The 15,687-nt window shown below is 40.0% G+C and overlaps 1 protein-coding gene across 1 annotated transcript in view; it reads left to right on the forward strand.

Moving 5' to 3' along the window:
• The window catches only part of SF3B3 (splicing factor 3b subunit 3), a 41,314-nt gene that overhangs the window by 2,039 nt on the left and 23,588 nt on the right, over positions 1-15,687 (forward strand). The window contains exons 2-11 of the mRNA XM_084756645.1: positions 448-584; positions 2,438-2,764; positions 3,778-3,950; positions 4,449-4,590; positions 7,331-7,443; positions 8,732-8,869; positions 10,014-10,117; positions 11,596-11,761; positions 12,779-12,874; positions 14,981-15,053. Coding sequence (XP_084612771.1) covers positions 515-584; positions 2,438-2,764; positions 3,778-3,950; positions 4,449-4,590; positions 7,331-7,443; positions 8,732-8,869; positions 10,014-10,117; positions 11,596-11,761; positions 12,779-12,874; positions 14,981-15,053 — 1,402 coding nt within the window. The 5' untranslated portion in view covers positions 448-514. The remainder of the gene's footprint in view (positions 1-447; positions 585-2,437; positions 2,765-3,777; positions 3,951-4,448; positions 4,591-7,330; positions 7,444-8,731; positions 8,870-10,013; positions 10,118-11,595; positions 11,762-12,778; positions 12,875-14,980; positions 15,054-15,687) is intronic.

Raw genomic sequence — 15,687 nt, forward strand, 5'->3', positions numbered from 1 at the left:
GCCTGGAAGGTGGATCTCTGAGTTCCAGTATAGCTAGAACTACATAGTGAGACCTTTTGTCTACAAGAAAAAAACAGACCAGAGTATTGCTCTACAATCCATTCTAGAATTCTCTGTGTAGCTTATGCTGATCTTACACTTGGAGATAATCCTCCTGCCTCACCCTGTTGAGTGCTCAGATTGCAGGTGGGTGCCTGGATGCAGACTGTGAGGTGAAAAGCGAAGGGTGTAGTGTACTAGAATGTTGCCTAGCATTTGAGCGATGCTGTATTTTCCCTCCTTGAGATTGCACCCAGGCAGGCCCTCATTGACGCTAAGCAAGCATTCTAAGACTGATCTACGTGCCCAGACAGAGAAAGCACACTTAACTCCCTCGCCTGTTCTGTCTGTCTTCAACCAGTAGTTCCCATAACAGAATTCCTTTTCTGTTTTGTTTTTTGTCTGTAGTCTGGTTTGACTTGAAACCATTGACAGAACCAAGACTTGAAGTGCTGAGTCAGTTTTTCTTGTCACCATGTTTCTGTACAACTTGACCTTACAACGGGCCACTGGCATCAGCTTTGCCATCCATGGCAACTTCTCTGGTAAGTACTGTGGGTATTATCTTTCTGATGGGAAGTGAATTAATATATATTTTGCTTATTTTTTGCTGTAATGTTTTCTATTTACATAAAGACAAATGTTGCTGGGAGCTTTGTGTTATGTTCTGGTGTCACTCAATTTCAGGGGCATCTCTTCCCAAGTTGTCTGTTGTGAGACACAAACTCTATAAGTGATGGTCCTTTTTTTTTTTTTTTTTTTTTGGTTTTCGAGACAGGGTTTCTCTGTGTATCCTTGGCTGTCTTGGACCCGCTTTGTAGACCAGGCTGTTGTAGACCAGGCTGGCCTCAAACTCAGCGATCCACCTGCCTCTGCCTCCCGAGTGTTGGGATTATAGGCGTGCGCCACCACGCCCGGCTGTGATGGTCCTTTTTTTCCAAGACAGTCTCACTTTAGCCCAAGATGGCCTCACGTGATAGTCCTTCTCCCTTACCTCTCAGAAAAGGGATTACAGGCTCTTAATCTTGAGTTTGACATCAAATTTGATAAAAAAAGAATATGTGTGTTCACACTTATAACTAGCACTGTGGAGGCTGAGGTACTATAAGCATGAATTCAAGGCTAGCCTGGTGAATAATAATGAATTTGAGGCTAGCCTGAGATGCAGTCCTTGCTTTTGTTTTGTTCTGTTTTTTTTTGTTTGTTTGTTGTTGTTTTGTTTTTGTTTTTTTGTTTTGTTTTGTTTTTTTGAGACAGTCTCTATATAACCCTGGTTGTTCTAGTCCTGGTGCTGTAAACCATGCTGGCCTAGCCTTGAACTCACAGAGACTCTCCTGCCTCTTGAGTGCTGGGATTAAAGGCATGCACCATGCACCACTGCTGCATAGCTAAGATATATAGTCTTTAAAAAAAAAAAAAAAAAGGACTGGCAAGATAGCTCATCCAGGAAAAGCGTTTGTTGCTCAAGCTAGAGTTTGATTATAAAGCCCAGTGTAGAAGAAAATTGACTTTTAAAGGTTGTTCTCTGCCTCACACATGCCTCATTGAACTCAAATTCACAGTGTCGTTATCACATTAGAAATGATGGACTGGAGAAAGCTTCATTATAGACTTGCTGTATTAAGTATAAGGACTTGAATTTGGATCCCTAGAACCTACAGAAAGCTGAATGTGGTAGCTCCTCTGTAATCCCAGCACTCTTAAAGGGCCGCTTGGAGGTCAGATTGCCGGTGTATGCAGTGGGTAAAAGGAGAACACCTTGTCTTATACAAAGTTGAAGGTGAGGACTGACACCTGAGATTGTCCTCTGACCTTCACGTGTGTGCTGGTGGCACATGCCCCCCAACACTTACACATATGTGCACACATATATCATACACAGATAAACAAAAGTGCTTATCATACAAGCATAAGGATCTGAGTCCATGCACCACCACATAATTATCAGTAACAGATGCGTCCCAGTTGTGAATATTGGTGGCCAATCTTAGGAAAATAAAAGGGTTTTTGTTGTTGGACTTGTTTGTTTGTTTGTTTTTGTTTTTTTCAAGGCAGGGTTTCTCTGTGTAGCCTTGGCTCTAGACTCACTCTGTAGGTGCACAAGGCTGGCCCTCAAATTCACAGGCCTGCCTCTGCGTTCCAAGTGCTGAGATTAAAAGTGTGCGTCACCACTGCCTGGCTAAAAATTTGGTTTTGTTTTTTTGTTGTTTGTTTTTAACTTGTGTAACCCTTTATAAAAAGCTTGTGTGATGATTAGTTTTGTTAGCCAGTTCTGGGGAAAGCATCTTTTCCAACTTATTTTATTCCTTTTATCTTTGCTGCTGCTTCTGTATATACATCCTGGTTATTTTGGGGGCTCATTCTTGATCACAATTTTTTTTTTTTTTTGGTGACCTAGGAACCAAACAACAGGAAATTGTTGTTTCCCGTGGGAAGATCTTGGAGTTACTTCGCCCAGACCCTAACACTGGCAAAGTACATACCCTCCTCACCGTTGAAGTATTTGGAGTTATCCGGTCACTTATGGCCTTTAGGCTAACAGGTGGCACCAAAGACTACATTGTAGTTGGCAGTGATTCAGGCCGCATTGTTATCTTGGAATATCAGCCATCTAAGAATATGTTTGAGAAAATTCACCAAGAAACTTTTGGCAAAAGTGGATGTCGCCGAATTGTTCCTGGCCAGTTCTTAGCTGTGGATCCCAAGGGGAGAGCTGTTATGATTAGTGAGTGCTTTGTTCTGTTTGTTCCGAGTGTTTCTCCAATTTTTATGTGTACTCAATGTAATGTATAACATGCTGTGATCATGGCATTGTGCCGATCTGTCACAAATGTGCTAGCATTTGCCATTACATTACTCTTATGTTGGTTTTTCATTGTTAAAGTTGTTTTTTATTTTAAGAACAGGAAAGTCATTAGGTAACTCCTTTTATCTAGTTGAAAAAAAATTGTTTTATTGGCAGTGAAGGCTACAGTGAAATGATCTTAGTTGTGTCGTCAGTTTGGTTGCTTTCTTCAGCCTGAAGTGATGATTCACAATCATGTCTCTTCTCTGATGAATTCCTGGAGAAAATTCTGTGTGTCTGATCGGGCCTCTAGAGGGCAACCTTTTGAGCAAACAGCTAAGCCTAATTCAAAGAATAGTTAACAAGGGCAGGAGAGATGGCTCAGAGGTTAAGAGCACTGATTACTCTTCCAGAGATCCTGAGTTCAATTCCCAGCAACCACATGGTGGCTTATAACCGTCTATTTTGTAACCTGATGGTAAGCCTAATTCAAAGAATAGTTAACAAGGGCAGGAGAGATGGCTCAGAGGTTAAGAGCACTGATTACTCTTCCAGAGATCCTGAGTTCAATTCCCAGCAACCACATGGTGGCTTATAACCGTCTATTTTGTAACCTGATGCCCTCTTCTGGCCTGCAGATGTACATAAGACCACTGTATAAATAATAAATAAATATTTTTTAAATATAGTTAATAAATTCATTAGTTACTGTTATGTTTCTTGGTGTACTTAAGACCAGGGCACCTTAAGAATTTCTGAAGAATTAGAGGGAATATTAAGATTTTTATTAGAGGGGGATAATAATGACTTTGTTTCCTGATAATTATAGAGGGCGGTATACTTGTACAGTTAGTAGTGACTGTTAATGATCTTATTTAAAAGAGTAAACATTGTATATATTTAGGTTTCTGTCTCTTCATATGGAAATCTGGTGTGTTCATCTTCAACTTCAGGTGCAATTGAGAAGCAGAAATTGGTATATATCTTGAACAGAGACGCTGCAGCCCGGCTAACCATTTCATCACCCCTGGAAGCCCACAAAGCGAACACGCTAGTGTATCATGTGGTTGGAGTAGATGTGGGATTTGAAAATCCCATGTTTGCTTGTCTGGAAATGGATTATGAGGTACTTGGACACACTCACTCCTTTTTAGTCATTGCAAGTTTTTTCCTAAAATAACTTTCCTGTGTATGTAGATCTTAAATCAGTCTTTAGTTTTTAAATTATTTTTTTCTCTTAAATCATTCTTTAATGCAGCTCTTTTTTCATGTTATGAATGTTTTACTGAAAATCTTTAGAATTCCTGCAGTTGGCTATATATTATTCTTTGCTGATTTAAATGACTGGACTGAACTGAGATATTTATTGGGAGGAAATGCAAAGTTCTGTTTGGGTTTTTTGTTTTAAGGGAAGTAGTGAGAGGCAAAGCATGCCACTCTTTGCTTTGGACAAAAGGCATAGAGATTTTTGGTCCTTGTAGTTCTACCATTGTATAGTAGCATGAACTTTGTTGCACTGTTTGGAATCTGTGCATCTTTACTTGCTGTGTGTTAAATGCAAGGGTCCTGATAACCTTTCCAAGTCTAAAACTTCATCATTAGTCTTTGTGGCACTGCCCTACAGGAAGCAGACAATGACCCAACAGGGGAAGCAGCAGCTAATACCCAGCAGACGCTTACTTTCTATGAATTAGACCTTGGTTTAAATCATGTGGTTCGAAAGTACAGTGAACCTTTGGAGGAGCATGGCAACTTCCTTATTACAGGTACTTTTCTACAGTTCTGCTTTGTACCTTTAAAAAAAAAAAACTTACATTAACTGTGTTTTCCTTGTGTTTATGTATGGAGACCAGAAGAATGAACTAGAGTTACAGACCATTTTGTGAGCTACCGTGTGGGTGCGGAAATTGAAATCCCAGTCTCTGGAAGAACAGCAGAGCTAGCTTTTACTTGTTCAGTTTTATGCTTAAACCTAATCGGTTTTACCACATAGGATTTGGATTTTTTTTTTTTTAAGATGCATGTATTTATTATGTGCATCTACGTGACAGAAGAGGGCATTAAATAACATTAATTGTGAGCTACCATGTGGTTGCTGGGAGCTGAACTCAAGAGCAGTCAGTGCTCTTAACCTCTGAGCTATCTTTTTTTTTTTTTTTTTTTTTGAGACAGGGTTTCTCTGTGTAGCCTTGGCTGTCCTGGACTCACTTTGTAGATCAGGCTGGCCTTGAACTCCCAGTGATCCGCCTGCCTCTGCCTCCTGAGTGCTGGGATTAAAGGCGTGCGCCACCACCGCCCAGCTTTGAGCTATCTCTTAAGCCTAGGATTTGGATCTTAATCTCCTTGTTGTAAACCTAATGTCTTGTATGTTTTTGTTGTTTTCTGTAGTCCTGGTTACATAGTCCAAACTGACCTTGAACTTACGACAGTTCTTGCTTTAGTCTCTGAGATGCTGGAATTACAGATATTTGCTACCATACCAAATTTCTGTTTTTCTTGAGGCTAAAGGTTAAGATGGTAAGGTGATTAAAAAAAAAAAAGTTGTGTGCCACATGTCTTTATTCCCAGCAGGGGATCTCTGAGTTGGTGGCCAGTCTTGTCCACAGAATGGCTTCTAGGACAGCCAGGGCCACACAGAGAAACCTCTAGGAGAACAAGGGTGTTGTGCTAAGTATCTGAAGTACTTAGCTCTTTAGTAACTCATACTCTGGAGTGTGTAGTTAACAGTTTCTGAACGTTAAGATTTAGATAAAATACTTCCAAAAGCATTACCAATACTGATCTGAAGAGAAATTGATGGCCAGTGATCAAGGAACTTGCCACCAAACTGAAGAGCTGGGTTCAATCCTTGGAACCACAATGTTGGAAGGAGAGAACCTCCTCCCATGGTTGTCTGCTGACCATCACATGAAAACCATTGTCCACATGCATGTGGGTGCCCAAGGAGGGCAAAAGAGGATGTCAGATTTAGGGCTGCAGTCACAGCCAGTTATGAGTCACCTGACCTGAATACTAAGAACTGAATCTGGGTCCTCTGAAGAGCATCAAGTGCTATTAACTGCTGAGTCATCCTTCAACTACCACCTCTATTTATTATTTATCTTTTTTTTTTTTTAAAGGAAAAAATTTCACCAGGTGTGGTGACATACCTTTAGTCCCAGCGCTTGAGAGCTAGTGGCAGTTGGATCTCACTGTGTTTGAGGCCAGCCATGAGTGTACATAATGAGGCTCCCATCTCAAAAGAAAAGAAAAACCCCAAACACATTTTTATAGCAGGTTGTGCCTTCACTTACAGCTTTTAAATTGTCCTCACGCTTGTATGGCAAGCACTTTACATATGAGCCCTTATTCTTGTGTTTTGAAACTATCTCCTATACCTCAAGAGGCTGTCTCCAAAATTTACTGTGCAACTAAAGAAGACATTTTACTCCTGATCCTCCTATTCTCCCGAGTGCTGTGATTACAGACAGAAACAATCATGCCTGGCTTTTTTTTTTTTTTTTTTTTTTTTTAATTTTTAGAGATAGGATCTCATGTGAAAGGAGCTTTTATTCTCCTGAGGTAATTGTTGTCTTGGAGACTTATAGACTCTTATCTGCTAACCTAGACCTTGCCCTGGAAGCTTCTAGCCACCATACAATCTTAACCTAGGCATAGAATGTTTTCCGCCCTGAGACTTAACTTCTTAATAAACTCACCCTTTCTAGTTCTTTCTGAGCTCATAGCTGGCTGGTTCAATTTAGCTGTTCTGGCTCCCAGCTGATCTAATCAATCTGGCTTTTCTCTCAGCATAATTACTCTGCTTGGCTTTACACTAATTCCAGCTATCTGTTCTAATCTGGATTCTTCTTATTCTCTGATTCGGTCTGTCTTCACCTGTGTTGAGCTTGTTCTCTCATTCTCTGTATTCCCTTAAGTAGCTTCCCTTTTCCTCTCTCTTGTGAGAACTGGGGTATTCTATTCTGTCAAATCTTCTCTGATTTGTCACTTTTCTTTTTCTGCCACTCAGATAGACATCACTTTCCTGCTTCTTTCTATAAACCTTTACCTTCATTGTTTGGGATTAAAGGCATATATCATCACACCTAGGCCTCAGCTTTTCTTTACCTGAAACTTGCTCGATACCAGGCTGGACTTGAACTCAGATCTGCTTACCTCTGTTTCCTGGATTAAAGGCATGTTTGTATCCCAGCTGAATCACACAGATCTAGAAGGTGTTTAGATGTGATTCTTACCAGGGCAGCAATGTTCTAAATTAGCATTCCTCTACACTCACAGCTCAGACTAGCCTCAGACTTTAATCCATAACTGAAGACCACTTGACTTTTGATCCTCTTGCCTCCACCTTCCAAGTACTGGCATTAAAAGTGGATATTAGGGAGAAGAAACACTTGGTTTGCTTGTCTTATAGTTTCTGGCATACAACCTCATCAAGTGGGGAGAAGAGCAATTGGAAGTAAAAGCAGCTTGGGGTAGTTTAAGGTTTTTGGTTTTTCTGACTCACAGTTCCTGGAGGGTCAGATGGTCCAAGTGGAGTGCTGATCTGCTCTGAAAATTATATCACCTACAAGAACTTTGGTGACCAACCAGATATCCGATGTCCAATTCCCAGGAGACGGGTAAGGTCTTCGCTACAGAGCAAACATTCTTTAGGAATTGAATTAAATTTTTTATGATTATAGGATAGTTTCTTTTTACATTTATTTTGTGTGCATGTATATGCATGTATGGGGGTTGGAAGAGAAACTGCAGGAGCCAATCTTTGTCCTTCCCATCATGTGGATCTCTGCTTGAAGTCAGGTTTTTAGGCTTTGCAAGCATTGTTATCTGCTGAGCCGTCTCACTGGCCCCATTATAGCATCTTAAATTTATATGTTGCCAAGTTTAGTTATTTGAAGGAATAAATGCTGCTTTTCTAAAACTGGATTTTTTAAAGGGTAAACTATCAATTTATTATCATCTTAATTTTATATTTTTGGGAGGCAAAGTTTCATGTAGCCCAGGATAAGCTCAAAATTTGCAATGTAGCTCAGGATAAGCTAAATGTACTTTCAAGCTACAGGATTATAGGCATGTGGTACCATGCATAGTTTATTATCAAATTGAGCAAGTTATCACCTTATTCGGGTGGTGCCTGCCTATTCGCTTCCTTGTGAGGGTACAGAATTCGATGGTGATCTTCCCTGTGCAATCTGTTTATCCTATGCATGCATGATCAGTCTTTCTCCTGAATCTTTTCTTACATTGTTGCCTCTTCAGCTTTTTGTTTACTGCTAATATTGGCTCCAGGTCACACCTTTACATGGCAGTTAGTTGATCTGGTTGAAGTAGATCAATTTTCTAAAAAACTAGGTAGAAATCTTTTCTTGATTAAAAACATTATAATCAGCCTGTTAGTCAAACATTTACTGAGCATCTAACTGCCAGGAATTTTTATTAGGTTTGGGGTAGTAAAGAGCTAAATAATTTACTTTTAGACATAATTTATAAAATGTTGCAAACATTTAAAACTCAAAGCACCAGACTCATCTCTGAGAGGCGGAGTAGGAACTTGGTACTGCACAGGCTGGTTGGTGATGGATGGTTTCCATGGCAGTGGGGATGAATGTGAGTTTTGTTTTTAAAATTTACAAACGGCCTGAAATGATGACTACTTAATTCATGTCTCTTCTCTGACACATCTCTCTGGAGATAATTTTTGCCTTATCTGATCAGGCTGCAGAGTAGATTATTAGCTGTTTCTTGATTGCTGGGGCAAGCTTTGTTTTGTACTGTTAGCAGCTACTATGGTCAATATTTGTATGTTAGTCTTTGAGTGGTCTGTATAGTTGCTGTGGGGAAAATACTGAATTCCAGAATAAAGAGTACTTATTTCTAGAGTGTTGACTATATATTTTGCCTTGCTAGAATGACCTGGATGACCCTGAAAGAGGAATGATTTTTGTTTGCTCTGCTACCCATAAGACCAAGTCCATGTTCTTCTTTTTGGCCCAAACGGAGCAGGGGGATATCTTTAAGATCACTTTGGAGACAGATGAAGATATGGTAAGTAGACCATGGATGGAAGGGGAAATAACTGTTTGTTGTGTCTCTTTCAATTTTCAGTTAGAATATAATCTAAAACCCGTGTGTGTGTGTGTGTGTGTGTGTGTGTGTGTGTGTGTGTGTGTGTGTAAAATTTACAAAGCTTTTCTTTCTTTCTTTCTTTCTTTCTTTCTTTCTTTCTTTCTTTCTTTTGAGTCGGGGTTTCTTTGTGTAGTTATTGCGATCCTAGCTCTGTAGACCAGACTGGCCTCAAACTCACAGAGATCTACCTGCCTCTGCTAGGATTAAAGGTGTGCATTACTACTGTCTGGTTCTCATAGCTGCTTTACAAAATCATCTATACATCATAACTTTTCCCTGAGTTAAGATAGGGAGTAAGGCCAGGCAGTGGTGTCTGGAGAAAAACAAAGATAGGAGTAAGTATAGCTAGCACTTGACCAGTCACACAGAGGGCATTCGTCTTACAGTATCTTGTTTTGTGTTTTGTCCTATTTTGCTGTTGTCTCTTGGAGGCCTGGTTTTTTTTCTGAAGAGGAAATGGAGGGGGAGTTAATCTGGGAGAAGTGGAACGAGGGAAGGGAAACTGCCTCAGATCTATGGTATGAGGCAATAATATACTTTGAATAAAGAAAGAAAAACTTAGAAATTTAGGTACTTTAGAAAGTGATTATCTTTGGGTTTGAATGTGAATTTATGTTTTCACATTTGGCTAGCAAGTACCTGGAAAGCCATTTGAAATGTTATTTTTTTTTAGGTTATAACAATAATTGATGTGAATAAGAAAGCTCTAATATCTTGGAAGTTGATCATGTACTTGATTTTTTTTTTTTGACTTGGTCCTTAACAGTTGGAGATTTTAAGTGTCTTAAGTAGCTGTTTAGATGGAATTGGTAAAATTTGTAATGGTTGGGTAATTAATTTCTATATTTCTGTGCCATATAGGGTCTGTCTAAATTGAAGTAGAAAGAGCAACTGACCATGTATAAATAAATCTGCCTGGCAGGTCTGAATTGTCATTTGTTCACTTGTGGTTTAGATGCTGAGCAGTGTTTTACTTGGTTGTATTTGTGATGTATGGAGGGCAGGCTTCAGTGGCCAGGCTGCACTTGCTTCTATCTACACTAGTCTTTTTTTTCCCCCCCAGGTAACTGAGATTCGCCTGAAGTATTTTGATACTGTGCCTGTTGCTGCTGCTATGTGTGTGCTTAAAACAGGCTTCCTCTTTGTGGCATCAGAATTTGGAAATCAGTGAGTAATCAATCCTTTTATTATCATGATATATACATACACACACATACACATGCACGCGCGCGCGCATGTGAACGCCAGAAGAGGCATCTGGGACTGGTGTTCCAGTTGGTTGTGAGCTGTCAACATAAGGGTGCTGGGAACCAAACTCAGGTCCTCTGTAAGGGCAGAAAGCGCTCTTAAATCACCACACCACCCCAAGTGATCTCTCCAGTCCCATTTCTGTGTTCATATTCATTGTTAGCTTCCTTTATTTAAGTGGCTTTAGTACTACTCTGAATGTCTGAGTATAGTGGCACAGGCTGAGGCAGGAGGATCTCAAATTTGAGACCAGCTTGGGCTGCATTGTGAGATGACTGCAGAAAACTAAAAGCCTCTGATTTCCGTAAGTACTTCTCTCTTGACCTAAAGTTGAAGCTCGTCAGTACCCACACTGCCTGCCCACATCATTAGTGTGTTTTGCTCAGTAATTTTGATTAATAATTAATGGGCTGCTTCTAGTGACTTGAGATCTCATTTTATTTTTCCTCTACTACTTTTGGTCAAGTTCAGAGTTTTACTTCTTAGAGTGGTTCCAGTCTAAACTTAATTTGATTGGTTTTCCTGCAAAACCTAGTCTTTGTAGTCATCTCAACAAGATAGGACAGTCCTTAGTGACATTATTTCCTGTCTCTGTATTAAGAATCTTTGGCTTTTTTTTTTTTTTTTTTTAAGATTTTCTTAATGTATATGAGTGCTCTATCTGTACATTCCTCTTCAAGCCAGAAGAGGGCATCAGATCACATAGATGGCTATGAGCCACCATGTGATTGCCCAGAATTGATCTCAGGTCCTCTGGAAGAGCAATGCTCTCAACTGCTGAGCCATCCATCTTTCCAGCCCCAGCCCCCCCCCCCCCCTTTATGGCTTTTCATTGCCAAATGGAAGAAATCTGAACTCTAGTCACCAATTTAAGACCAGTATCCACAACTCCAAACTCATCATCTAAGCTCAGTTTTCTCGTGATTAAAGTATAGATGCTTTCTAGGATTTTTGTGCGATTTCTGCCTTGTCACCAATGGACGTGGGTGTGTAGGCCAGATGTCAATGTCGTGTGTCTTCCTCAATAGCTCTTCGCCTTATTTTCTGAGATGATCTTCTTGCACTGAACCTAAAGTGTGTAGGCTGGCTGGCCAGCAAGCTTCAGGGATCAAGCTCTGGGATTCGATGGGTACTGGTGCATTCTGATTTTCACATGGGTATTGGGAATTTGAACATATGTCCCCATGCTTATGTGTGAAGCATTCTTCCGACTAGGCTATCCCCAACCCATGTTCTTTCCTCAATCTGCCATTTGTTTTAAGTACCTTATTGCATCTCTGACTTTGAAGTGTATACAGCTAACTTCAGTGTCACATTCCATTTCCAAGTATGCTGATATCTATGCTCAAATCGTTTGTGCATAACCTGTGCCAAAGAAAATCTTTTTTTCCCCCCAGTTACTTATATCAGATTGCTCATCTTGGAGATGATGATGAGGAACCTGAATTTTCATCTGCCATGCCTCTAGAAGAAGGAGACACATTCTTCTTTCAACCGAGACCACTCAAAAACCTTGTGCTGGTTGATGAATTGGACAGCCTCTCTCCGATCTTGTTTTGCCAGGTGTGGCTTTATTCTATCACCTCTCGACTGCGCCAGCCCATTAGTATTAAGTCTAAAATGTAATGATTTAAAGTTTTTCTCAAATTGAGTTATAGGCTGAGAACAACCTATCTATGGAAAACTAGTAGTTACAGAGTTCCGGGGCTAACACTAAACAATCTGTGAGGGGCGTTTGTTTGTATTGAGACAGTCTTACTCTGTAGCTTAAGTCTAATCTTGAACTCACTAATCCTCCTGCCTCAGCCAGTTCTCTCGAGTGCTAGGATTACAGGTGTAAACTAGCATTTGTGGCTAATTGTGTAAGGTTCAAGTTCCTGTAATCCCAGGACAGCTGAGGCTGCACAGAGAAACCCTGTCTTGCGGGGTGGGGTGGGACTCAAGATGTCCTTGGTGCAGTTAACCTAGGAGTTGGCTGGCTACGTCATAAGTGGATGTGTGGATATGTAACTAATAATGTTATAACCATAGATCTAACAAGTTTTTGAAGTAGTGGTTAGAGTAAATGACGCTTGGAACACCTGAAAATTTGTAACGTAGTATAGTTGTTTTTACGGGTGGCAACATAATAGTTATTCAGTGTATTTTGGCACTTATAAGTGAAAGGAAACACTAATTTCAGGTGCAGGTTATACATAACACTTCTTTTCAGACTTCTGAACAGATTGCATTAAGTGTCTTGGGGTTTGTTGGTTTGTGGTTTTCATTTTTGTTGTTGTTTTTCAACATGGTTTCTATGTGCAGCCCTTGCTGTCTTGGAACTCACTCTGTAGACAGGCTGGTAACTAAATCAGAGATCTGCCTGCTTCTTCCTGCCACTGTTTCCCGAGTGCTGGAATTAAAGGTGTGCATCACTACCCAGCAGGATTTTTTTGTTTTGTTTTTAATGTGAAATGCTGGAGCCTTTTCTTTTTTCCTAGTCAGTGCCCCTTAAATAACTCTATAAACTAGAGAATAGTTTGTTCTCTTATAATTGTTTAAAAATTTAGTATAATAGACATTTTCTCCTTGTCTGTGCAGATAGCTGATCTGGCCAACGAAGATACTCCACAGCTGTATGTAGCCTGTGGTAGGGGACCCCGGTCATCTCTGAGAGTCTTAAGGCATGGGCTTGAGGTAAGATGGGATTTTCTGGTTCTCTAATGGTATGAAAGGAACTCAGCACAGAACATTGTATAGGCCTGCTTTGATGAGGTCAAAGATAAGCTACTGTGACCAAGTACATGCTTTCTCTTGTCCCTGAGTTTAGATTACCTGTTCTTTAACTTACTGGCATGGTAGTTAAGGGTCACTCCCTGTGACATCTTGGCAAAAGTAAATAATGTTTTCTGTGGCCATTTGTGATTGGCAAAGTAGGTCTTAAGAGGACTATTGTCTGTTTTTAATCAATTTTTATTGAAAATATAGCCAAGATGACCTTGGTTTTAAATCTAGCTTTACTAAGCTGCTTTAAGCTTTTGTTGTATAAAATTCACTTAACAATGATACTTGCCTTAAAGAATTGTTATGTGGGCCAGGCGGTGGTGGCGCACGCCTTTAATCCCAGCACTTGGGAGGCAGAGGCAGGCAGATCTCTGTGAGTTTGAGGCTAGCCTGGTCTACGAAGAGAGTCCAGGACAGCCCAAGCTACACAGAGAAAACCCTGTCTCAAAAAAAATTTTTTGTTGTTGTTGTATCATTGAGATACCATGCTTTACCTTTAAAAGTAGATACACATGTCTGTAACTTGAGCCACTTTAGGCAGAGGTAGGATTTTTGAGTAGGTAGGGTTTGAGTAGGCGTCATTTTGAAAGTAAAGATAGGGCCTGTAGAAATGTTTATTAATATTGTTTAGGGACCCTGAATGTATTTTCACTACCAAAATACTCATTATTTCACTAAATTTTATGTGGCCATGATCAAGTTTAGAGCCAGCATGTGTGCTCGATGGCCATTTCTCTTTTTCTGTTTACCCTTTCTTGGCTTCTGGTCCCCATCTCTTCTCTTGTTTTTGTTTTTGTTTAAGACAGTGTTTGTGTAATCCTTGGCTGACCTGGAATTCATTTTAAACCAGTCTGGCCTCAAACTGAAATCCACCTGCCTCTGTCTCCCAAGTGCTGGGATTTTAAAAATTTGCTATTACCACCCAGCTTCCTTTTTGTTGGTAGTAGTGGTTTTTCGAGACTGGAACTCTTTGTAGACCAGGCTGACTGAATTCACAGAGATCCGCTGCTTCTGCCTCTTACTTTTTTTTTTTTTTTTTTTTAAGATAAGGTCTAAAGCTAATCTGGCCTAAGCAGTTCCTCTGTCCCAACTTGCATGTAGGGTGCCAAAGTTCTTGATACTTACTGCTCACTGGTTTTGTGTAGTGTAAGATAAAGACTTGGAGTTGCTTTTTATGCCTTATTGTCTGTCCTTACAACTTTATAAGCAGAGCTTTTGTTGTAGTTTAAAAATAATTCATAAATGTTGATTACGCTTTGCTCCTTATGTGTCTGTGTCTTTAACTATAATCTTAACTTTGCAGAATATGGCATCCTTGACACTTCAGCTTTACTAGTGACATTCTTATGTTGTACTGTTATACTTAAAGACTGAAAAGAGTAGTGCCTTGAGTTTATTTGTTCTTACTGTAAGATGTAGTTACATAATACAATGCATTAAGCAATCTACTCTGTCATTTAACAATATTTAATAGACTTATCTTAGAGCAGTTTTACATTAACAAAAAATTCTAAAGATGGTAAACACAGAGTTCATGTCTAATCCACTACTGACTGTCCTTACGGAGTATCAAAGTGTAGTTGGGGATGGGGTTGTACCCTGATTGATTTCTGTGAGCCATCTGTTAAGGGGATTGTCAGCCCAGTGGTAAAGCAGTACTTTTCCTCAGTTGTGTGGCATTTGAATTTGTGAAGAGATGTGATTTTGTCTTCTAGAAGTTAGAGAAAACAATAAAGTACTGTAAAGTACTGATTTAGATCATTTCATTCCTTTCCAGTGGTGGTTGGTATAGGCATACCAAATCCAAAGGAAGTATATGGTTTGGTTGTAGAACCTGTACCCTTCTGTGTGTTGCATGACTTTTTGCTGACCTATGTTGTGCAGTTGTCAGAAGGCTCTTTTCTCCCAAGTGGCGCAATGTGAGGCTTTCCTTGCCTTTGGAATATTATTACTTAGTGTAGTATGCAAGTAGTAGAGCGTCATGCTCACTGGATCTGTGCTTGACTCCTTTCCTGTTAGGTGTCTGAAATGGCTGTTTCTGAGCTTCCCGGTAACCCCAATGCTGTCTGGACAGTACGTCGGCACATTGAAGGTAAGTGTCCCTTTCCTGATAGTCAAGATGGGGCTGGGAACCATTGCCATGGGAATTTAGAAACTGCATTCATAATATGTATCGCTTCATCTAGTACCACATGCAAGAAACTTCTGGCACAACACCACATGTTTTGAGGCTTCTCCTGATCAGGGTACCTTCGTTTACTGCTGTTTTTTTCTGAAAGTGGATACAGAGGGTATAGAGTGGCTGTTAGTTGCAAAATCAGAATCATCAAGCTGCCTGTGTGACTTATAAACCTTGTTTCATCAATGTAAGGAAAGTTGTTTTCCCATTGTACTTTGAACTATGTTTTTATTGTGCTAAAAATCACACAGAAAGTCAAGATTGTAGAACCTATTGGTCAGTTCTGCTTATGCTTTTAAAAAGCATAGATTGAGTGGATTCAGTTTTAGATGAGTAGAAAAGGAGTTATGAAGGAGATGGAGGCTGAGTTCTTGAATTAAAAATGGTCACCTCACCTTAACACTGGAAGTGTTGTTGCTTGTATGGTGTCCCAATGGCACAAATGTCTTTCCACGTTGAACTTTAGCCCTGGAACAGTAAAACTTGTCGTGTTTCCCGTGGCTCACTGTAGAGTAGAAGGTTGTTGTTCTGAGACCCTGAGGAATGT

This window comes from Acomys minous (genome assembly GCF_964271855.1).
Source record: "Acomys minous genome assembly, chromosome: 14".
NCBI classification, from domain to species: domain Eukaryota; kingdom Metazoa; phylum Chordata; class Mammalia; order Rodentia; family Muridae; genus Acomys; species Acomys minous.